The sequence below is a fragment of the Ictidomys tridecemlineatus genome, chromosome 3 (assembly GCF_052094955.1).
Source record: "Ictidomys tridecemlineatus isolate mIctTri1 chromosome 3, mIctTri1.hap1, whole genome shotgun sequence".
In the NCBI taxonomy this organism is placed as follows: Eukaryota; Metazoa; Chordata; class Mammalia; order Rodentia; family Sciuridae; genus Ictidomys; species Ictidomys tridecemlineatus.
In genome coordinates, this window is record NC_135479.1 from 110105936 (window position 1) to 110129864 (window position 23929).

Below are 23929 nucleotides of genomic sequence, written 5' to 3' on the forward strand. Positions count from 1 at the left end.
AAGGATGATACACTCAACAGACACTGAATCTTCAGGAGCTTTGCATGATCTTGGACTTCCTAGCCTCACAAACTGTGAAAAACAATGTTTCTTGTTTAATCCACCGGGTAATGGCAATTTAGTATAGCAACCTAAACTGAATAAGACAAATTTCATTATAAAAATAATGGGAAAATGTACCCATTTTAATATATATACACACATTTTATTTTCTGTTTCCTAATTAAATATACATGGTACAAAATAATTAAATTTTGTAAGGACTTATTACATAACAAATCTGTGAAATATTAAAAAATATTGTATAACACTTATAATTAAATGTTTCACTTTATTTAAAAATCACATTTTAATTATAGTTTAGTTTTACACATACATATTTAATATTGTGTACAGATCTACCTTCTGCTTATCAACTATCCAAACTATTCAACATAGAACTATCCAAATCCTATTAAAAATTTAAAATAATTGAATACAAATTACATTAATATAAAAAATTTTAGCATTACTTTTGATGTACACTGTGCAATAATTTTTAGGATAGTATTATGAAAATTATATTTTACAGCATGTAAGAGTTAATGAGAAGGGACACTTGTAAGTGCCGTGAAACTTAAATCCAGTATCAATTTCTCCTTGAGAACTTGAATTGGTAGCACTCTTCATGACCAGCTGATTTCAAATGGTTCATCAAGAGTAACACTTTTGTCTGTAAGGTCAATTTTTAATACCTGAAAAAAAGTAAAATTGCAATTATTTAATTAAAATTACATTTTTGTTCTTTTTCAAACAAAGATGATTTTATTTAGCATGAAACAGGATACACTTTTTTTTGCTAAACTTTTATTTCACAGTTGGAAACCATCTCAGCTACCCATGTTATAGATAATGGAAATGAATTACCAGAGGCAGAATGTCAAAGACATAAAAAGCCAAAACTACTAGGCAATTATCTTGATATCTATTTTTTTGATACAACACCTAAATTTGGAGGAATTCATAATTGTACTACATAAACTGCTACACTTCCAATCCTCAAATGTTATAAAGGTATCCATCCTTTATGGCCAATTGTCAATTAAAAAAAAAAAAAAATATATATATATATATATATATATATATATATTAGAGAGAGAAGAGAGAGAGAGAGAGAGAGAGAGAGAGAGAGAGAGAGAGAGAGAGAGAGAATTTCAATATTTATTTTTTTAGTTATTGGCGGACACAACATCTTTGTATGTGGTGCTGAGGATTGAACCCGGGCCGCACGCATGCCAGTTGAGTGCGCTACTGCTTGAGCCACATCCCCAGCCTCAATTGTCAATTTTTTAAGTATCACTTTTTTTACTGGAGATAAATTCAGCTAGACTCTACAGTGACTAACCATAGAAATAATCTAAGCAACTATGGTCAAATAATCATGTTATATTTTTATTGCTTTTTCTCTAATATATGCTTACATGATTCTCTGTGCCTTAGCTCTAAAAGTTTGGATTCAACCAATAGGCAAATGAAGAAGAATATCAACTTTCTCTGGTGTCTATCACACATCAAGTATTAAATTAAGGGCTTTAAAAAATTTATTCTTCACTTAGGCAAAGCAAATCTGGGTCAATTTACCATAGTAGTAGAAGTGTTTAAAAGGGGAAAAAATACTTATCTTAATATCTATTAGTCAGTTTTAAAATTGATCTATTGTACACAAAAAAACTAAGCTAGTTCTTTAGTAATACTTAATCACTTCTATTCAAGAGATATGTATCATTAGAATTTCCATTGTATAACAGAGGAAAGTCAGTGTCAAAACTGTTAGATAAATTGCAAAAGTAAAATGACTAATTACCATCAAGATCTACAACCAGAAAAACAATAGCTCACACAAAAATCAACTAGACATATTTGTTTCTAGGAAAATGTTTTAAAAATTGTATTGATATTGCAATTAAGTCATCCTTTGCATAAAGTTGCCACACCTATGCAGAAGGACAACATGAGTGTAGAAAGAAATGGACTGTCTTTCTGTAAGTTGTTTGATTAACATCTGGAGTCATCTTAAATGACAATGCCATTAAAAAAAATTTACTTTCCTGCCCAAGGGCATTTCTGAAAAAGGCTCACCATTCCCTCATACCTAACTCACCCTTAACCACTCTAATCCCTGAATCTGCCCTATAAAAGTCGGGAACCCCAAGCCTCTTTTGCCTCTACCCATCTATGGAGACATGCCCTTTATTTGTCAGCTCTGACAAATAAACTCTCCTATGTATCTCTGCCTGGTCTTCCTCTTTCATTTCTTGCTCTCCAATCTCCCTGTTCCTCACTTCCCTTTCACTTTCTTCTATAACTTTCCTACATTAATGCTTGAAAAACTGTGTCAAAAAAATTTTTTCCCATTGAATGCACTTGTAAGCAACTCTTCATTTTGTTAAAATGAATATCTTCTTTTGAAATCATTGGTGTAATGAAACATCAAAAAATTTCTCCATAGTATTTAAAATTCTTCATGAGTATGTTTGGAAGCAGTGAAATATCAACCTTTTTCAAATGATCTCTATTTTTTCTGCCACATTTGTTCAAAACAAAAAAATACCCAACACATTAAATATAATTTGACATTATTTGCTTCATTTGAATAAAAGTTCTGAGCTTTAGTTGCCACCATAATAGTAAATAAAGAACAAGAAAATAGGTAAGGCAAACCCTTTTTTTAATCTGATAAAACATTGAACGGTATGACAAAATTCATTTTGAATTGTGATTTACAACCTCTAACTCTTTATTTGGGGAGAATTTATTTCGCTTTGCAAGGAGTTTCTTGGTCTGCCATGTAAGACCAGAGAAATACATCACGAATTCCATTCCTTGGAATTTTATAAACCAGTACAATTTTCAGAAGGAAACAAGTGTGAGGTACTAAGTTATTAACATTTATTTTTGCTAATGAAGAGTCCTGTACCAACTTGCAGTTTCCTAATCTTGGCATATTTTTTTAAAATATTTATTTATTTTTATTTTGTTTTAGATCGACACAATATCTTTTTTTTTCTTTTTTTTTTAAAGAGAGAATGAGAGAGGGGAGAGAGAGAGAGCGAGAAATTTTTTTTTAATATTTATTTCTTAGTTCTCGGCACACACAACATCTTTGTTGGTATGTGGTGCTGGGGATCAAACCCGGGCCGCACGCATGCCAGACGAGTGCGCTACCGCCTGAGCCACATTCCCAGCCCAACACACAATATCTTTATTTTTTTTTATGTGGTGCTGAGAATCGAATCCAGTGCTTCACGCATGCCAGGCGAGCATGCCATCACTTGAGCCACATCCCCAGCCCCTCTTGGCATAAATTTTTAAAAATTAAAGATATTTTAACCACAAAGTAGTAAGAAAGACATGATTTCCACATTGAATTGGAAATCCAACTTGCCTACAAAACATATTAATAGTAGGACAAGTGTTAAATTTCAAGTGGAAAAAAAATTTGGTAGCCGCTGTTTAACTCTAATATCCTATGAAATTTACAAAGATCTGAGACAGCCCATGATATAGTCTTTTTAAATTTAATTTGAAATCAGCAACCTGGCTATTCTGTAAGTTCCAAGTAAATAATGGCTAGGTGGTTTAAACAAGTTTAAATACTATGTAGTCACACACAGTTTTAGCAGTGCAGATCTGACACTAAACTTGGATCAAAAACTTAACTATTTTGTAGAATACATATTGTTTGAAGTATACCTTAACAATTCATAGATTCACAGAATTTATAATTGGATGGAGTTTAGCATACTGTTTACCTGCTTATTTTTATTTAATTGGAAAGAAAGTGAGGACCCAAAATCAATTTTTCAAAATAAAAAATCAAATTAATGGTAGCAATGTTACTTTAACATAGGAATCCTGACTCCTTGTTTAATGTCTGTATCCTCACTCAGACCTGTAGTCAAAGAGTGGGTAGATCTATTAATTTTGAAATTTTTTCAAAGACATTTTAATCTGACATACACAATGTTCAAATTAACATATTTTATTTAAAAAATACTGAAATAGCAATATGCATATTTAATGTAAATTAATTTTGCTATGTCAGAACAATTATTAAAAAGATACTATTTTGATTGATACCTGTGAAATGTTTCTAAGGGTAATACAGAAATAAAATGGGAAGTTAAATGAATATGAATATTTGAGAAAAGTCACAGTTGACTCATAGTTATGTTTCTTTAGGCATGAGAAATACAATAAGTTCATATTCATATTTTGAATGTCTACATTTTTCTAACTCACTTACCTCTTTTTCTAGGTTTTCAAATCTAAGTGGTACTGTGTTTCCATTATATATCAAGTTAACTCCAGTGACAGGAGCATTTCCTTTCCCCCATACAAGGATGGTTCCAAGCCTCATTTCACTTTTATTTATGTAGCCATTTTTCAGTATAGTGCTTGTCAAAGTTTTCTACAAAGGTAAAAAAAAAGTTTAAGCCCTTCATTTGCAAAAGCAATTAAATTGACAAAATGTATATTATAGTATAGAAAATTATTGGTGTATTTAAAGTAAGTGTTTTATCTAATAAACATGGAATGAAACTTCACATATTCTTTAACACAGTTGTATATAAATAATTTTAAATACCTCTTTTAAATTAAATTGTGCCAAGAAGTATATGTCTCTTTCATAGGTGTCTGTAGAGAGAGAAAAAAGTAATATATTTTTATTTTCAAAGAACAGTAGTAAACTCTTAGTATAACTTATTTTCTTTCCTGTTAAAAACGTTATAATGTTGTATTCCTGCATTTCTAATGAAAGTCAAACTGACAAAACAAAAGATTTTTACTTCATCGGGTATCTATTTTATGATAATTTTAGAGCTAAAACTTATTAAACATTCTTATTTTGAAATTCTAAGCACTTTATTACTGCTACTTTAGAGATATATAGTACTTGACTTTCCATTGTATAATAGAGAAAAGTCAGTGCTAAAATAGTTAAATAAATTGCAAAATTGAAATGATTAAATATAGCCAACATCTGTAATCAGGATAAATTTACTCTGACTTCTCTGACTGTGCATATATGTAAAAAACAAAGAAGCATACAGAAGATGGAAAGTACATTAAATGCCTGATTAAAATACATATTGGGATAACATGGAAAAAGCAATATATTTTAATTACCCTCTCTACTTGCATATGTCAGCATCATATTCTTTAATTTAATGAAAAATTAATAGACTAATTTTCCTGTAAGAAAATTGATATTCAGCCTCAAACTTTCTTCTCTGAATATAAACTAACATATATAATAACTAATTTAATATGAATTGTGAGTATATTAGTGCCAATATGCCTTAAGAGTTTTAGTCTTAACTTTTCAATTTACAATTTTAGCAGAAGTTTTAACAGAATGTTTTACTCATAGAATTAGATTAAATAAAGCACAGTGACAAGTACTAGGAAGATATTAAAAGTTTTGTTGAATAGGAAGAAGTTAACATCTCTGATCATAATCAAAGGCACAAATATATCTAGATGCTTCATTAACATTCATAGGGCAAATAAAGATTAAATATTATAATGTTAGAAAGGTTAAGACATAACTTTATGTTTGCAAGTTTTTGGATGTGTTAATTTTTATTATCTTCAATTTACTTTGAGAGAACTGTTCTGCAAATTTTATCACAAAATTTGAATGTATTTGTCTAAAAGAAAGAATAACATCAGATGGGAATATCAATTTAGATTGGTGTCCTCCATGTGGAAGATAACTTTAGAGATTCCAATCTAATAAATTCAGAAACTAAGTATTTTTTGCATACTATATTTGGTGTCTAGTCAAGAAATTCCAGGGGATTATTTGAAAAACCTAATTATTTTAAATATGTTGTGATTACAAAAATTGTCCAGAACAATTTTTGTTCTTGAATAAAGATATCATAAAAATATAATCTGAATCATATTAGTAATTTCCAGCAATTAAAGATAAGTCTGCCATGAAAGCTGAATAGGGCACAGGGCACACTAAGTTTTCACTTACAACTTAGTACAGTAGGAAAACCTGGGGAAAAACAATTATACAAATATCAACTTAACACCCCTGGAAAATTATTGGTAAATTCAAAGTACATACTGCTGGAAGATAAGGGAAAGAAAGGCTGTGAACTTAGTAGAATATCAGTTAAAATAGTATTGAAAGTCAAGTTCTAAACCAAAGGGTTTTATCTCATAGTGGTTTATTGGTTCGCCTTCTAAACCAGAAAATGAAGAGGACTTTATGCCAATTTTATGATTGTTCACTTGTATCTAATTATTTCTCTTTTAGTTTTCACTTTTTTTCTTTTAATTAGTTACACATGACAGTACAATGATCTTGACATATCATACATTTGAAGCAGATGGGGTATAATTTCTCATTTCACTTTTTAATACGAGGGATTGAACCTAGAAGTGATTTACCAGTGAGCTCCATATCCAGACCATTTTATTTTTTATTTTGAGACATGTTTTCACTAAGTTGCATGGGGGCCTCATTGAATTGCTAAGGGTGGCTTCAAACTTGCAATCTTCCTTCCTCAGCTTCCCAAGTCACTGAGGCTACATATATGCACCATTCTTCTCTGTGCTAACATAGAATTCTTATGTCAACTTTCTCGCATGCTTTATATTTACTAATAGATTCTTATCTTTTTTTTGGTTTTAGAATATTTACTTGATTAAAAGATGATACATATCTTTGCTATTAATGAAAATTTATCATTGGTGGACAGTTAATTTAAATTGTAGGACATGAAAACTACAACTTCACCTTGGTGACAGTTTTTATGACTAAAGTTTGTGTCAAGAAGATGTTTAGAACTCCATCTGAGAGAACTGGTACTATTAATGGCAATTATATTTTATCTACAGAATAAGAATCTCCTGAGGGAATTTTGCTCAAAGGCAGAAGATTCCTCATTTTCTCCTCAAGCTAGTGGAATTTGGATGGACCCCAGAAGACTCCTTTTTTTTTTTTTGTATCATGGTACTAAAGATTGAACCCAGAGGTGCTCCACTGTTCTTCATCTCCAGACTTTTCCACTGATATTTCTTTTTTTTTTTTTTGGTGGGGTACTGGGCACTGAACTTGGAGCATTCAACATCTGAGCCACATCCCCAACCCTATTTTATATTTTAGTTAGAAACAGGTGTCACTGAGTTACTTAGAGCCTGGCCATTGCCAAGGCTGGCTTTGAATTCATGATCCTCCTACTTCAACCTCCCAAACTGCTGGGATTACAGGCGTTTTTGATTTTTATTTTGTAACAGGTTTTCACTAAGTTGATAATGCTTTCCTCAAACTTTTGGGCCTCCAGAGTCCCTGGGATAACATACTTAGTACTATGTATTTTAATATATACTCGGTATCTATTTTGTGAATGGCACTGTATTAGTAATACACACTATACAAATCTCTTCACTAGTCAGATATTTAATTTAGGGATTAAACAAATTTAAAACAAGACAGGGGTCTTGAAATATTTCCAACTTTGTTTATCCAAGTTGATTCAAGTAATTTTCAAGGTCTTTTAGCTTTGAATAAAAGCTTTGTACTCAGCTTCCAAAATATAATAATAGGTAGCAAAAAGTAAAATATGAAAGAACATTATATATATACACATACTAAATAGAACACTCACTTATAGTATCTCCATCATCCCAAAATAGAGATCCTTGTGCCATCTGATTATCATCTGCAGCAACAATGAGCTTCATGAAATTTTTTCGACTGCAAAAAAGAAACATAATTTTACCCATACTAGCAGAATAGTGCATTTTATATGATGTGGCATCCATAAAAGTATCCAAAAGAGCACAAATAGAATAGCAATTAAGGAGAATGCAAATTATTTAGACAAAGAAAATTAAAGAATTTTTCTCTTTAAAATGTTACAAATATTAAACCATAAAGATCATCATATTTAATACAAAATATCATGCATGTATTTTTTTTGAGACAGGTTCTTCCTAAGTTGTTTAGGACTTCACTAAGTTGCTGAGGCTGGACTGAACTTGCAATCCTCCTGCCTCAGCCCCCCATGTCACTGGCACTACAGGCATGTGCCATCACACTATAGGTGTGCCCTACTATGCCCAGCACTAGCATATAATAACATCCACTCTAAATTATCAAGAGTGGCCTTATTTATAGTAATTCAACCATATAAAGTTCATTGATAAATTTATTTTTCTCTCTCTAATCCTGTCATTGGCCATTGAGCATTACTAGATTACTTAAGTCTTCTATGACTTAAGCCTTCTTCATGTTTCCATATATAAATCATTCAATTATCATTGAAAAATTATTAATAAGAATGTAGAATAAGTGGCAAGTTCTATCTATGTAATAGACAACACCTCCCAAGGTGAGGCCTAACTATGAACTAAATACCTGTGCCTGTGCTCATTCAACAGCAATTTATGGAAAGTAACTGGGTTTGAAAGTCTCATATTATTAAAAAAGGATTTCTCAGGCAAATTATTTTTAGGTATACATTTTCCAGTCACAAATGTTGAAGGATATATTGTCATGGGAGTCTGCTAAAATATCTGTGATTAAAGCTCAAGTCTTCAAGTCTTCTCAGTAATGACATATTTTTTAGTTAAAAGATGTTAACATTCCTCAGCATTAATGTGTGTGTATGTGTGTGTGTGTGTGTGTGTGTGTGTGTGTGTGTTTCAATTAATAGGCACTAGTTTAAAACAGAACTGTGTTTTTTAAATATCAAAAATCTGATTTAACCCACAATTTCTCAACATATGTTAAAACTTGAGATTAAAAACTCCATAATCTTCATTGTACCCTGGGTGTATTCCTAAGTCTTATATCAAATATACTACATTTCCTTTTTAATCCATGCACATAGATTAAAAAGAGAGACAGAGACATAGAACCTGACCTCTTTTATAGGAAAAGTAAAGAATCTTCTATGCAGAAATTATGAATGGTCTCCATGGAGACCTCACTTATCAGGTAAAATCATTTTTCTCTTTTTTCAAATAATGTCAGAACAGGATATTGACAGAAATGAGTTAGGTGGTTCCAGGAGATATGGCCTGTCAATACATAGGACACCAAGAAAGCATTTTGAGTATGAAAAGAGAAGAGAGACAGGAACAGAGTCCTCCATAATCTGCATGTCTAAGCCGGGTCTATAGGTCTTGGAAATAAAAATTATTGTGGCACAAGAAATTGATTCTTACATCAGTCTCATGAAACAGAATCATCCTATGTTCTTGGTATAATGGACATGATGGTGACAAAAAAGACAAGGATAATAGGGAGGGGGACCTGACAGAAAAAAAATTAGAGTTATCATGGCTAGATGATGATCAATTCATGGTGATAATGAGTTTCTATGTTGTCCCTCAACTCATCTTTATGTGGGGTAAAGCCACTAAAAGGTAGGTCTCTGGTTGGGCTCAGTGGTATATTACCTGTAATCCCAGCAGTTCAGGAGGCTGAGGAAGGAGGATTGTTAGTTCAAAGCTAGCCTCAGCAAAAGTGAGGTGCTAAGCAAGTCAGTGAGACACTATTTGTAAAAATAAAATACAAAATAGGGCTGGGGAATGTAGCTCAGTGGGTGGAGTGTCCCTGAGTTCAATTCCTGGTACCAAAAAAATAAATAAATACATCAAAGGCAGGTCTCCTTGCCTTTAGAGAGCAGGGAACTTAGAAATTTGAATAGTGATATTTTCAATGGATATCTACATTTCCACGAGTCTGAACAATATATTGCAGGGCAGATAAAATGAGGCAGAGACAGGAAAAAATAGATGTAAAAGAAAGGAGTTTTTCAAACAAAGTTGACTTAAAGTTCATTAAAACATTCATGGTATGGGATATTATTTAGTGCTAAAATGAAATGAAATATAGAGTCAAGAAAAGACATGCAAAAATTTTAAATATGTACTACTAAGTGAAAGAAGTCAATCTAAAGAGCTATTTGATGTGATTTTAACAATATGACATTCTGGAGAAGGTAAAACTATGAGGGGAGTAAAAATGTAAGTGGAAATTTTGTGTTGGAGGGAATAAGTAGGTGGGATGCAAAGGATTTTCAGGGCACTGAAATTATTCAGTATGATTCTGTAATGGTTCATACCTTCTAAAATGCACAGATTTAGATAAAAGACCATGAGAGAAACCTAATATAAACAATGGACACTGGATGATAATGATGTGTTCCTATGGGTTCATAAATTATAACAAATGTAGCACTTTGGTGAGGGATGTTGATAATAGGAGAGGCTATGATAGTGGGAGGTATGTGGGAAATCTCTGACATTCAACATAATTTTTCTGTGAAAACCTAAAATTAATCTCTAAAGACTTTTAAAACTTCATGTTCTCAGGAAGCAAATGATAGTTCTTTCTACATGTCAAAGGTACAGTAAAAGATGAGGACCTAGCTAAGTCATTCATTCAAAAGAAAAGATTTATTAATTATTTTACATATTATATACATGGGGCACAAAGTTTTAATTTGTATTTTAGTTTGATAAGTTTTCTTACTTTAAAATTAGATATTTCATTGAAAGACAATTTTCCATAAGTTTCTTGCATTTCTAAATATTTCACATAAAAACTCACAGCTTTTCTTGTGAACTATTGTTTCAAAGAATTTAAAAAGCAAACAGCATTAGTCATCATATACAATAATGTATTTTTAAATGTAAATTGTTAGTATTTTATTGAGTATTTTTGTATCTGTGTTCATCAAGAATGGATCTGAATTTTTCTTTCCTTGATGTGCCCTGGTCTGGTTTTGGTGTCAGGGTGATACTAGCTCCATAGAATGAATTTGGAAGTTTTCCCTTATTTTTTACTTCATGCACTAATTTGAAGAAGATTATCATTAGTTTTTCTTTAATTGTTTAATCAGCTGAGAATTTATCAGGGTCCTAGGCTTTTCTGTGTGGGAAAGTTTTTATTACTGCCTCAATCTCCTTGCTTGATATTGGTCAGTTTAGGTCTTTTTATATCCTCTTGGTTATAATTCAGATAGTCCAGAAATTTGTCAATATATTTTAGATTTTCAAATTTATTTGAATATGTTTTCAAAATAGTCCCTAATGATCCTCTGGACTGTATACCATAATCAAGGAGGTTTTATTCTAAGAATGCAAAGTTGGTTCAACATATGCAAATCAATAAATGTAATTCATCACATAAGTAAAATTATGGACAAAATCACATGATCATTTAAATAGTTTCAGAAAAACTCTTCAACTGTATCTTGTACCCATTCTTGATAAAAAATAAACTGAAAAAACCATATAATATTATTCAATACAGTACTTGAAGCTATAGCCAAAACAAATAGGCAAGAGAAGGAAATTAAAAGGTTACAAATAGGAAAAGAAGAAATCAAATTATCTGTTTTGGGATAACAATCAATTTCCTGTGCATCAATAATGAGAAAGAAATTAGGAAAACTATTCCATTCATAGTAATATTAAAGAAAAAACTGTAAAAAATATACCCAAGGTAGTAAAAGATGCCTATGATGAAAATTAAAAAACACTGAAGAAAGAAACTGAAGAAAACCTCAGAAGGTGGAAAGATGCCCATATTCTTGGGATAGACACAAATAATATTGTTTGAAAGATAATACTTCCAAGAGAAATCTACAAATGTTACCCAATACCCATCAAAATACTAATGACATTCTTCACAGAACTAGAACAAACATTACTAACATTCATATGAAAGGATGAAAGACCCAGTATAGCCAAAGCAGTCTTCAACAGAAAGATTGATATTGGAGGTATCACATACCTAATCTAAAATTATAATGTGGAACTAAAGTAAAAATCACATTGTCATATTAGTATGAAAACAGACATGAAGGTGAGTGGAATGGAAGTAGAAGACACAGAGACAAACCACATGGAAAAAGTCATCTATTCTTGACCAAGTTTTCTCCAAACTTTGGAGAAAATATAGGCTTTTTAACAGAAGGTGCTGGGAAAACTGGGTATCCATTTATAGAAGAATAAAACTAGATCATCTCTCACCCTCAAAAAAATAAATAAAAAATCAACTCAAAGTAGGTCAAAGACCTAAGAAGTAGACTAATCTCTGCAACTGCTCAAAAAAAAATAATAATAATGTCAACATTGTAACATATGGTACAGGCACTGACTTCCTTAATGAGAATCCTAAATTTCAAGAAATAAAACCAATAATCAATAAGTGGAATGGCGTCAAATAGAAAAAATATCTACACAGCAAAGAAAATATTTAATAGCATAAAGAGACAGCCTACAGAATGAGGAAAAATCTTTGCCTATAAGGGGAATAATGTACAATATACAGAACTCAAAAATCTAACACCAGAAAAAAAACCTAATAAACAAATGGACAAATGATTGAAATAGACATTTATCAAAAGAAGAAATACAAATGGACAACAGATACTTTAAAGAAAATATTCAATATCCTTGGCAATCGGGGAAAAGCAAATCAAAAATACACTGAGATTTCATCTCACTTCATTTAGAATGGCAATCATCAGGAATACAAATAATAATAATTGCTGTAAGCATTGTTTGGTGGGACTGAAAATTAATACAACCATTTTAGAAAGCATATGGCAACAGTAGGAATGGAATCACTAAATGACCCCCTATCTCATTCCTTGGAATTTATTTGAAAAATCAATAAATAATGTAAACATATTATAGTAATATATAAACAATATTTATAGCGGCACAATTAAAAGTAGCCAATTTATGGAATGAGTGTAGGTGCTCTTAAAAAGATGATCTCTTTTTATTCTTCCATAAATGGATACCCAGTTTCCCCAGCACCTTTGACAGATGAATGGGTAAAGAAAATGTGTTATATATATACAATGGAGTTTTATTTAGCCATAAAGAAAAAAAAATCTCATTTGCTGCTGAGTGGGTAGAATTGCAGAATACCTTGCTAAGTGAAAAAAGATAGACTCAGAAAGTTAAGAGTCAAAAGTATTCACATATGGAAGCTGGAGAAAATTTTAAAAAGGAATAAAAATTGATTTCATGAAAGTAGAAGGGAGATCAATAGAGTAGAAAAAAGGGGATTGAGACAGAGGGAAGACAGGAAGGAATGGAGAGTTCTGAGGCCCAAAATATACTCTACTATGCTATGTACATGTATGACTATAATTATAATGCACTAAATAATAATAATAATAATAATAATAATAATAATAATAGGAGGAGGAGGTGCAGGATCAGTAGAGTAGTGCAAGTGGATCAGGGATAGGCAGGAATATAAGAAAAGGGGATGTGATGGGGAAAGGGATTGATCAAATTGTTATGTGCATGTATGAATATGGCATGATTTCCACCATTATATAAAATTATAATGCACCAATAAGAAAATATAAAATAAATTAAATACTTTAAAAAGAGAGCATGGGAAAACTTTTTAAAGAAAAATACAGTATTTTCAAGTATGTATATAGAAATATACTTAGTCTGAATTGTCAGATTTATTCATGTTTAATTAGAAGATTTTATTATTTTAACTGTATACTGGTACTTTAAAATTATTGAGCTTTAATTTTTTTCATCTGACAATAACAATAAAAATTTAATTAGCACTGGAACAATAAAGTAAAATTTTTAAAAAATTTTTAAAAAATAAAGTAAATTTAAAAAAAATTTTAACCATTGTTAAGTATAAAAAAGATGATGTCTTTCTTTGAAGGATGGATGGGTTTGCTTATGGCCCATAATAAAACATTAGACTCCCTTAAACTTGAGGTTCTTCAGCTGTGACACAAACCTAAAGCATGTATAGCATTTGTGTGGTCTACTTTATGTCATCCAGAATGGGACTTGACAATCAAGGAAAATTTATGTTAATGTGAAGTTTTCTGTTTCTTGCTATGCTGTCAATAATAAAGATATTCTTGACTCAGTATCCCCATCACCATGGCAGGCAAACTTGTTAGCTTGTAGGTCAGAGAAAAATCTTAGACCTTTCCAGACATTTCTAGCAGGATATATCACAAAACATAATTAGAGCCCTGAAAACAGTTAACTTACCTGTAAAATGTGTTTTGAGCAGGCTCTTGGCATGGTAGGATGTAACCACCTCTAACATGTAGATTTATTTTATCCCAGTCAGTTGGAAATGTACTATTTTTTCCTCTGAAACCTATATCTTCACCCTGGAAATGAAAGAGATGAAAAGAATAACAAGAGAAATAAGAAATAGATCATCAGCAGTTTTGGTATTTGAGGGCATACATTCATAAACCCAAACGATATGATTTCCAGTTTAAAAAATAACAAAAGTGTTTATTCAAGGAATCATGTTGTTTAAAGCATACCCATAGTTCTTAGTTAAATAGGATCCTCCATAATAACTCTGAAAGTAATTTATAGCTATTTGTTTTTGTGACGCTTATATGCAGAACACATATGAATTCTGAAAGGTCACAAAAGCTATGTCTGACTTTCCATGTACATGATTCCTGGAAGGATCTCATTACCTTTAATGATTGTTTATCATAACCAATGAAGGACAAGACCGTACTTCAAGTAATGTTCAATTTTCATGTTTATTTGCAGAAAGAAATCAATGACTAACAAATTATAGCAGAAAAAAATTTACCCTCCTTCACTGTGTGTTAATTTGATTCAGATATAGTTAGCAAGACATATGCTATTCTTTTAAAGAGGAAAGTGAACACACTTCATTGGTTACATCAATGTAACTCTAGGCATATATCTTTAGTCAATTCCCCTGAGTTTTTAAATACTTACAGTATAGTAGTTAAACCACCGAGCATTAGGGATGTAGCCTTCTACAGTGTCATCCTGGAATTTAAAGTAAAGATATAATCATTAAAAACATATAAAATAAAGTAAAAAAAATTTTAAAACAAAATATATGGTGGAACTTACAGGATCCAACACAGGGGTGACCAAAAATGCTGGACCCCACAAGAATTGCTTGTATATATCCCAAGTTGGCTTTTCCTCAAAGAACCTTGACAAAAATAATTACAAGTAATTAAATTAAGTGAAATTATCTTATCTCTACTGAATACCATGAAATGTTCATTCAAATCATGTTTTTTACAGCAGATTTTAGTGGATTAAAATGAAAAACAAAGTATAAAAACATTAGAGATAATTTCAACAATTGGAATTCAAAGTTATCTCAACTATCACTAAGTATCCTCATATAATGCAGAAAATGTGATGGAATGTAAGACCAACCAGATGAGAAACCACATTGGAGGAGGGAAGTCTTACAGGTAGAAATATTAACTTTGCCTAGAATATGATAAAAAAAAAAACTAGGAAACAACATTGATAACACCCTGGAAAAGAACCATAAAACAAACTTGGGCTGTAAGGATGATGACTTGGAAATTTTGAAACCACCATGATTCCTTATCTCAATTTAAATCAAAATTTGTGTATTCTACTTACACTAGAGCTCTCTCAAAGTGTTTTAAAATTCTTCAAGATTCTTTTATGTCTCAGTGGATATCTGCCTTTGAGATATAAATGGCCATAAAATACAAGTCTATCTTACATGCTGAGAATAGCCCTTATTAATTGTTAACACCTTTATTGTATTCCTCATTGGATTGTGTTTGGTTCTTTTGTAATATTCACATAAAGACGCAGAATTTGCCTTAAAAATCAGAACAAGCAAAAATGTTTGCAACAATGCTCTATGATGAAAAAGAATTTTTCAAGATTTGTCATATATCAAATTGAGGTTTAAGAAGTAAATCTAAAACATATTTCTTAGGAGAATGTTTAAGGTATTCTAGGGTACCCAGTCAGTATATCTCCTGGAAGAATTGGTATGCTATTTAGTCAGGCATATTTGGTGGACTTAATTATCTGCATTAAAACTCAATAATTAAATCGCTACTTTTCTCCAAGAAATTCTGAATATATGCAATGTAATTCTACATGCAAAACATTTAGAATAATGCCCATTATACAGTAGTTATTTTAAAACCAAAATAATTTATGTGTTTCATTTATTTTTGACTCATACTACTCTATTAGTAGATGTATTTATAAAAATGTTTTATTAACCCAAAATGCCTGGTTAACATAACAGCAAAAAAAGTTTCCTATAAGATTATTCATTAAATTAAAGTTATCTCTTTGTAGTAGGAAAAAATACAAATTTTATACTTACTCATGCAAAAGGGGTCGGATAACAGTGCCACCATGAGCATGAACTTCATGCATTTGTGTATAAAAATAGGGCAATAAAGTATATCTAATATCTAGAATTCTCTTTGACATTGCAGCAAAAGTTTCATTCCAAGAAACAGGATCTTGTCTCTGAAACAAAGCAAAGTGAAACCACCATGATTCCTTATCTCTGTTTAAATCAAAATGTTCAAATGTATATTTGAACAATAAAAGTAGAAAATTACATTAATTCACTGTAATACATTCTTTCTCTCCAAAATCTTTTGCAGTATTTTTATTTTATATAATAAAGGGATACAGCATAGTATTCATATTTAAATAAGAAAAGTGCAAATTAAAATTACATTTGATTTATTTTAGAAGAACATAATTTAGAGAAACACACAAAGGGTATTTCACATTTTAATAGGTGACAACAAATATGCTGTCAATTAATGACTGTCATTCTATTCAAAATTCTAAGGTTCACTAAAGAAAAGAAATGGAAGTGAATGTGATAAGAACATACTCTAGTAAATGCAATGTTGTGATTTCTTGAGTATGGATAAAATGCTCCAAGTTGCATCCAGCGGGCACAGAGATGATATTCAGAATTGTTGAAGAAACCACAAATGTCTGCTCCAATCTAAAAGATATTGTTTTATATAATTTATTTTGAATATTTGATGTTTTTAAAAATATTTTCAGCTTTTGAAAATAAGAGAAATAGATCTACTTACATATGATATTCCAAAGAGACTAAATTCCATCATACCTAAAAATTAGGAGAATAAATCTTAGAAAATTATTTTTATGTTTTAATATTTTCCTCATATTAATGAAGACACTCTTTAATGTCAGTCTACAATTAAATGAATCCTTTTTAGATTATATTTTTCATTCTTATAATATTCTTGGTTTTTTTGACTATGTATTACAAATAATGTTTAGAAATGGACATTATGAGCTTCCATATTTGCAATGACACATTCAGAGTACAAATCTTTTATGAAGACATTATAGAGAAAAAAAAGAAAATATTAGTGGTTTTGATTTTTTAAAGTTTCCAGTTTCATTTTTTTAAGTTAAAAAGGATGTTTCTGCAATTATTTCACTGTAAGTTTCATCCATTAAAATAAAATGAATTATCTTTATTAAATAAAATCTCTAAGAAGTGATCACTGAAACAAATAGAACACATATGTTTCCCCAGATATTTGTTCAAGAAATATTTCTAAATACTGTCTCCTTGAATCTATGATTAGTGAAGAAATATACAATGATAATGTCCAATTTACCAGTTATCTAAATATTGTTCAAATATTCTTTCAAAATTTAGTTTGACATATTTTATTCTTGAGCATCTTTCAGTGGCTCTTATGCCTAGAATCTAGCAGTTCTACCCATTTCTTTATTAGTTCTAGATACTCTTTCCCAGATCCTGCCTTTTCAACCAAGAAACTAAGACCAAAAAGGATAAAATTTATTTTCTCAAAATAAGCTACTTGGTGTCATTAATTTTTATATAGCAAACTTGATTCTGTTTCTTGGACTACTGCCCTTTCATGATACTCTGTGTCATCACATTTGATGCCAAAAGCATAATCCTAAGGATTTGAAAAGTCTATGAATTATCACCATCAAAGGTGAACACAATTAAAAAAAAAGATAAAGATGCAGATTAGCTCATACCTATGATGGATTTGTCCAAATTGTCCCATTGTGCATAGTTGTCTCCAAGCCAGTGTCCCCCCCATCTTCCACCAGTAGGATACGTGGAACGTGAAATAACAATCCCTCTTTTGCCAGTGGTCTTCTGCACTGCACTAATACAAAGGAAAAAAAGATTTTAATTGTTATCATAAGGCATTTTCTTCAAACATTTTTATTTATGAGAACTTTATGGAATATATGTATTGAGTTATGAAGTTTATGATGTCTTCTACTACAACTAACTCTTAGCTTTCTCTCACTCCACAGTAAAATCCTCACAGGTATGAAGGACTTTTGTTTTTTTAGTATGGTAGTGGGCGGGGTGGGGAGGGCAGTGGCTGGGGATCAAAATCAAGGCCTTATGCATGCAATGCGAATTTTCTAACACTGAGCCCCAGTCAGTGGTTTCTTCCCTTCCAACATTTACAATATTGAAATGCAGATATTCAGTGGATTTGTATATTTTTTCAGTGAAAGAAAATTAACTAATGCCTTAATCCACTACTTACTTAAACAGAACATTTTTATTCATTCTATTTAAATGTGTTATTTTTAATAAATTTCTAGGCTTCAATTATTGAAAAACTCCCACTCTTCTCAATTATAGTTTTTCAATATTTAATATACAGATTACTCTGCAGAGAATCCCTGCTAAAATGTTCTGTTTTAGAGGGTAGTTGAAAGAGAGCAAGGTTTTAATAGGTAAAAACAAAACAAAAACAAAACAAAACAATACAAAAAAAAAAAACCCTTCCAAGTTTAAGCATAGAATCTATCTAATCAATAAAATGAGTACAAATGAGTTAATATTGATTTTTCTTTTCTCCCCTCCTCAGTCTTCAGAGAGGGACTTTTAACAGCATGCATTTTAAAACAGTTTAAATTTAAGAAGAGAGCACAATTTTTAAATTATCTGCATGTTTGCCCTTTTTTCAGCTCTAAATGTAGAACATTTCATTATAAAAGTATGAAAATAGGAAGCAATTCACTCTCAAATTAGTTTAAATAAATATTATACTGTATTACTCAAAAATCATTTTTTTCAGTAAAAGCCACAGAAATATTTCAGGAGAATATACCTCAAATACCTAATTAAACAGATTTTATCATAGACTACTTTTGTCATCAGTATTGAATAATTTGATTGTCACAGCATGGATCACAGTATTTGTTATGATTTGTTTGTACATAACACTTCTTGCATGAAACTGAAATTTCTGCAGGCAAGCATTATGCTTTAGTATCCCTTGCACTTACTATAGCACTTGCCATGTAGAGGTAGCTCAAGAAATTTTTGAATTAATAAATTTATTATACCAAAAGTACAGGAAACTCAAAATATATTAAACAGACATGAGATGATATATGAGGTATCTTTTGATAAAAGACACAATATCATATAATATTTACTATACAAATGTTATGTCCCAGTTTAAGTAGATGATATAAAAGAACCATTTTCATTGCTTTATTTTTGTATAACAAATAAAATGGGTCCAGTTTAGGAAAATTAATATTTGTATTATTTGTATATATGTTTGTTGACATTTAATAGGAGATAATTTTGTGTGTGTGTGTATATATATATATATATATATATATTTAAAGAACAATATAATATATAATCAAACTAAATTTCCAGATGAAATATATGTTCTAAGTTACTTAATCCCCCGCCCAAATTTTATTTCATTTAACTAATGTAAAAAAATTTATATAAAGGAAGGATTTTCTCAAATTCTTTAATGTATTCACATTCAAGGAATACATTTTCCTGAAGGATTTCTTCTCTTATATCTGCTGAATGTATTACTTTGGCAAAAAAGACTTGTGTAGGACAAAAGAACCATCAGATGTTACCTTTTCACTGATTTGGAAGTTCTTTTGATTAAACTTTTAAATTATTAGTTGTTACTCACCTAAGCAGATACTGAACACATCTCTGAGCACATAATTTTCTTAATACTATAGTTGAGTTGAAAATGACTTAAAAATATAAGGAATGAATCCATAAAAAATTTTCACATTATTTTCTCAATAAAGGAAGTTTTAAATTTGTACATGATAGAACTCAAAGAAATTTTTTAGCTAAAAATACTTATTAAAAAATTTCAAAACAAAATCTGATGATCTAATAATACTGAATATGTTTGATAAGAATAAAGCAAGTTTCTATTTTTAATGGATTATAAATATATAATACTAATTATTAAGATTTTTTAAAAATAATCCAAAAAGCCAATAAAGCATCTTAATTCCAAAGAGAATTTTTTTATTTATAAAATCAAAGAAAACAATCCATAATAATCAAACAAACTAGATTTTTCTTACTATCTTCATGTATGAACTACTTAGAAATTTACCTACTTCTACCTTGAACATTTTTACACAATTTTGATAGTCCTAGTGGGATAATGATATAGTCATTTAAATTTCCTAAGCATACAGAATATGTCAAAAATCATATTAGACAATGTAATACATTGGAGAAGTTTAATTTACTATCCTTAATATAGAAAAATGTTTTTTTATATATCTTAAACTGCATATTTTCATATTAAATTCATAATTTTTGCTAAGGAGATCATCAATCAATTCTTAATTTTTTAAATATCTATAGTTTTAACTAAAGTGTTGTTGGTTGATAGTAATTGTGTCAGTAGGGCTAATGAAAGTAACATTTTTTCCAGTAAAAGGGCATTTTGAAAACCAGTTTTTTCACTCTTAAATTAACTTAGAGTCTTTATTTGGGAATGTGGTGGGTAAGTAAGGTAAGCACGTATTACCAAGTGAGTGATTTTATTCATACTTTTAAATTCAAAATATTTTTTATTCTTTTACTAACATCAGTCATATATGAGAAAAGTTATTTTCAAAGCTGATGCTCATTAGAATCATCTTGGGACTTGTTAAAATACAGGTGCTTTGACTATAGAAGAGATTAAATAAATCATTATTTGTTAAAAATCTCCAGGTGGCTAAAATGTGTAGTCAAGAGCCAGTAACCCACAGCTATACTGTCTTCTAACATGATGACTACGAGGCACCTATTATTTCACATTTTATGAAGTATTATTTAATGAAATTTAAGTAAATTTAAAAGTTCTGTTCCTTAGTAACACTAGTTACATTGCTCAACAGCCAAATATGAATAGTGGATACCACAATGGATACCCAGAAATCTAAAACATTTCTATCAATTTGAGGAAATTTTATTGAACAGGGTTAATAGAGACTTGATACTCAGAGAATAGTAAATTTATTGATCCTGCATAGAAGTTTTTTAAAATTGCAGATGAGTCATGTAAGCATTAAAACTTAGATGTTAAAAATCAGTAAGATATGTCTAGTTTGCTAATAATGGACTTAAATAAGTTTAACCAAGATTTAATGTTATGGTTAGTGTCATTAAATTATGTTACTTACTCATTTATTCATCCAACACTATTTTTTGAGAACCTTCTATTTATAAGCATTGTGCTAGATTCATGGTGGGGAAACAAAATAAAAATAGTCTATAATTCTTTAGGGAACAAGTTGAAAGTTAAAAGCAATGGCAACAGAGATGATAGTTGAGAGGTATTTAGGTAGATATGTGTATACATACATAGAAATACATTTTATCTGAGTTCTATCAAGAAAGAAATAAGTTACATAGAATAATTGGGAAGGAAAGGACTACCAGAGATAGTCCCCAAAACTATTAAAGTAGGTAGCATTAAGATTAAGATCTGAAAGATTAAAAAAAAGATGAAAAATCACAGAGAGAATAATAACAAACATTGCTTACTCATATGTAGGTTTCATTTGTGACCATCCATATAGATTGTGAACATCATAATGCAAAACTGATGATCCATCACTAAGAATTTGTTCAGTTTCCATGCACATTGTTCTAAAATGTAATCCCTCTGTTCTTTTTGTAAGTTCTGAGGAAAATTAATGAAAAAAAGTTAATATGTTATAGTGTCCTGTATTAAAATATTTGGCTCAGAACTATATACATTTTACTTTTAATGTTTTAATTGAATGTCTGATTGACACAGCATTATATATATTTATAAAGTATAATGTGGTGTTTTGATTAACGTGTGTATTGAGTAGTGATCAACTCAGGTTAATTAACATATCCATCACCTTAAATTTTTATCATTTCCTATGATGAGTGCATTTAAATTCCTCTCTTTAGTATTTTGAAGTATAAAATACATTGTTAATTATATTAATCTTATTGTGACACAGAACATCAGAAATTATTCTATCAAATAATAACATAATATCCACTTATGTATTCTTTTGGCAAAAAAATAATCATTTTAAAATAATTATTGATCATTTAACAATATGCATGCTTTATGCTAATTATAAATGAATAAACTCTAATGATAAGTAAGTTATATGAATTCATAAAAATATAAAAAGTAAGTTCACTCCTAATGGCTACTATTTTTGAGGAACTTTTGTGGAAAATGCTGATAAAATAGAGTTTTATTAAAAATATATTCAGTAATATAAAGGACTGTAGTAAAGTGCTGGAAAAATGAAATTGTACTTTTGATCCATATTTTCTCAGAATGTTGTCCTTTTTCAGACTTTTGCAGTCACTTTATATGCATTAGATTAGAACAGGAACAGAGAAATAATACTTTTCCATTTATCTCTAGTTTAAAAAAATATTTAAATATTTCTATTCTTCATTTCAAAGATTATTTAAATTTTTTACATCTGGAATGATTCTTAAGAAAACCAAAGTAAAAATTTCACACAATTTAAGAATTATGTCCAAAGTAAAAATTTCAAACAATTTAAGAGTCATGTTCATATAAATAAAACATATATCTTGGATTTTTTTTTTCAAAATAGTGTTAAACATTTTAGTAATGAGTAAAGGCAAGTTGCAGGCTGTGGGTGGGCAGTGAAAATTAAGGATATGGATTCTGTTCCTGCATCCTAAGGTATACATAAACTGCTTAGTAAAAAATAATAATATTTTACCTGGAAAATAAGGTGGATAATTTAGATCTTTATTTCTGCATTGATTGGTAGTTGTTCCATGTACAAAACTTGATGGCTCATTCATATCCTTAAAGAGAGTGATTTAAAAAGATTTTAAAAATAAATTTAGAATATATATATTCTGAAAAGAACAATATTACAGAGCAAGTAAACTTAGAAGAAGTTTTTAACTCTTAGACTTACTTAGTATTCTAAAAAATAAAATTACAAAGCTTCTCAATGACACTGAGAAATATAGTTTAGCTCAATGTTTCCTAACTTATTTATAATATAAGCCTCCTTTTGAGAAACATAAATGTCCTATTTCCCCAGTATTGTGTATTATATGCATAAAAGTAAACTGGTTTTTATATTTCCAAGACATAAATTAAACTATTATAGTATCTGTCTTACCCCCTCTTTCCCTTAAACTGCTGCATTGAGCCTAATATAAACCACTTTCACTTTTAGAATCGCAAGATGTAATTTAAAAATATAGAAAAGTTCAATGAATATCTCTGTTGAACACATATCTGAGTCTTCTCTGTAACCACATACAAATGGACCATAATCTTAATGTAAGAATTAGCTATTATTTAAACGTGATTTTCTCCATCTGAAAAAAAGTCTTTTTCCCTGGATCATATTATCTTTATTGATATACTTACTTAGAATTTCTTTTACTTTATAAATTTATATATAAAGTATATCTGTTTCCATTACTTTAAAAAATGCTTTACATAATTTTATATTCTTCAGGTAGACACATAGAAAAACTTCTATAAAGCTGTCTTTAAAAAATAAATTTAATATACTCATGTGGAAAACCCAACAAAGTAAAAAAATGTCACTTCCAGTTATCAAGAGAAACATTATGTATTGCCACAGTCTGGCTGGGCAAAGTAAGGGGGATGGTGTGACAAGCAACTTGTGAAGGTTGATACAGCGGGAGCCGGGAGCCGCTTTATTGTAGCACAGCAGAGGTATTTATACCTAACTCATTATACACAGGTTGTTTCAATTA

The 23929-nt window shown here is 30.0% G+C and overlaps 1 protein-coding gene across 1 annotated transcript in view; it reads right to left on the bottom strand.

The window, feature by feature from the left end:
- Positions 1–311: 311 nt before the first annotated feature.
- Si (sucrase-isomaltase) overlaps positions 312–23929 on the bottom strand; it is a 79734-nt gene continuing 56116 nt past the window's right edge. The window contains exons 36-48 of the mRNA XM_078043599.1: positions 22906–22993; positions 21701–21839; positions 17890–18023; positions 16938–16972; positions 16727–16843; positions 16199–16347; positions 14935–15019; positions 14794–14847; positions 14071–14195; positions 7668–7756; positions 4628–4677; positions 4286–4450; positions 312–734 (exon numbers count right to left, since the gene is read on the bottom strand). Coding sequence (XP_077899725.1) covers positions 666–734; positions 4286–4450; positions 4628–4677; positions 7668–7756; positions 14071–14195; positions 14794–14847; positions 14935–15019; positions 16199–16347; positions 16727–16843; positions 16938–16972; positions 17890–18023; positions 21701–21839; positions 22906–22993 — 1299 coding nt within the window. The 3' untranslated portion in view covers positions 312–665. The remainder of the gene's footprint in view (positions 735–4285; positions 4451–4627; positions 4678–7667; positions 7757–14070; positions 14196–14793; positions 14848–14934; positions 15020–16198; positions 16348–16726; positions 16844–16937; positions 16973–17889; positions 18024–21700; positions 21840–22905; positions 22994–23929) is intronic.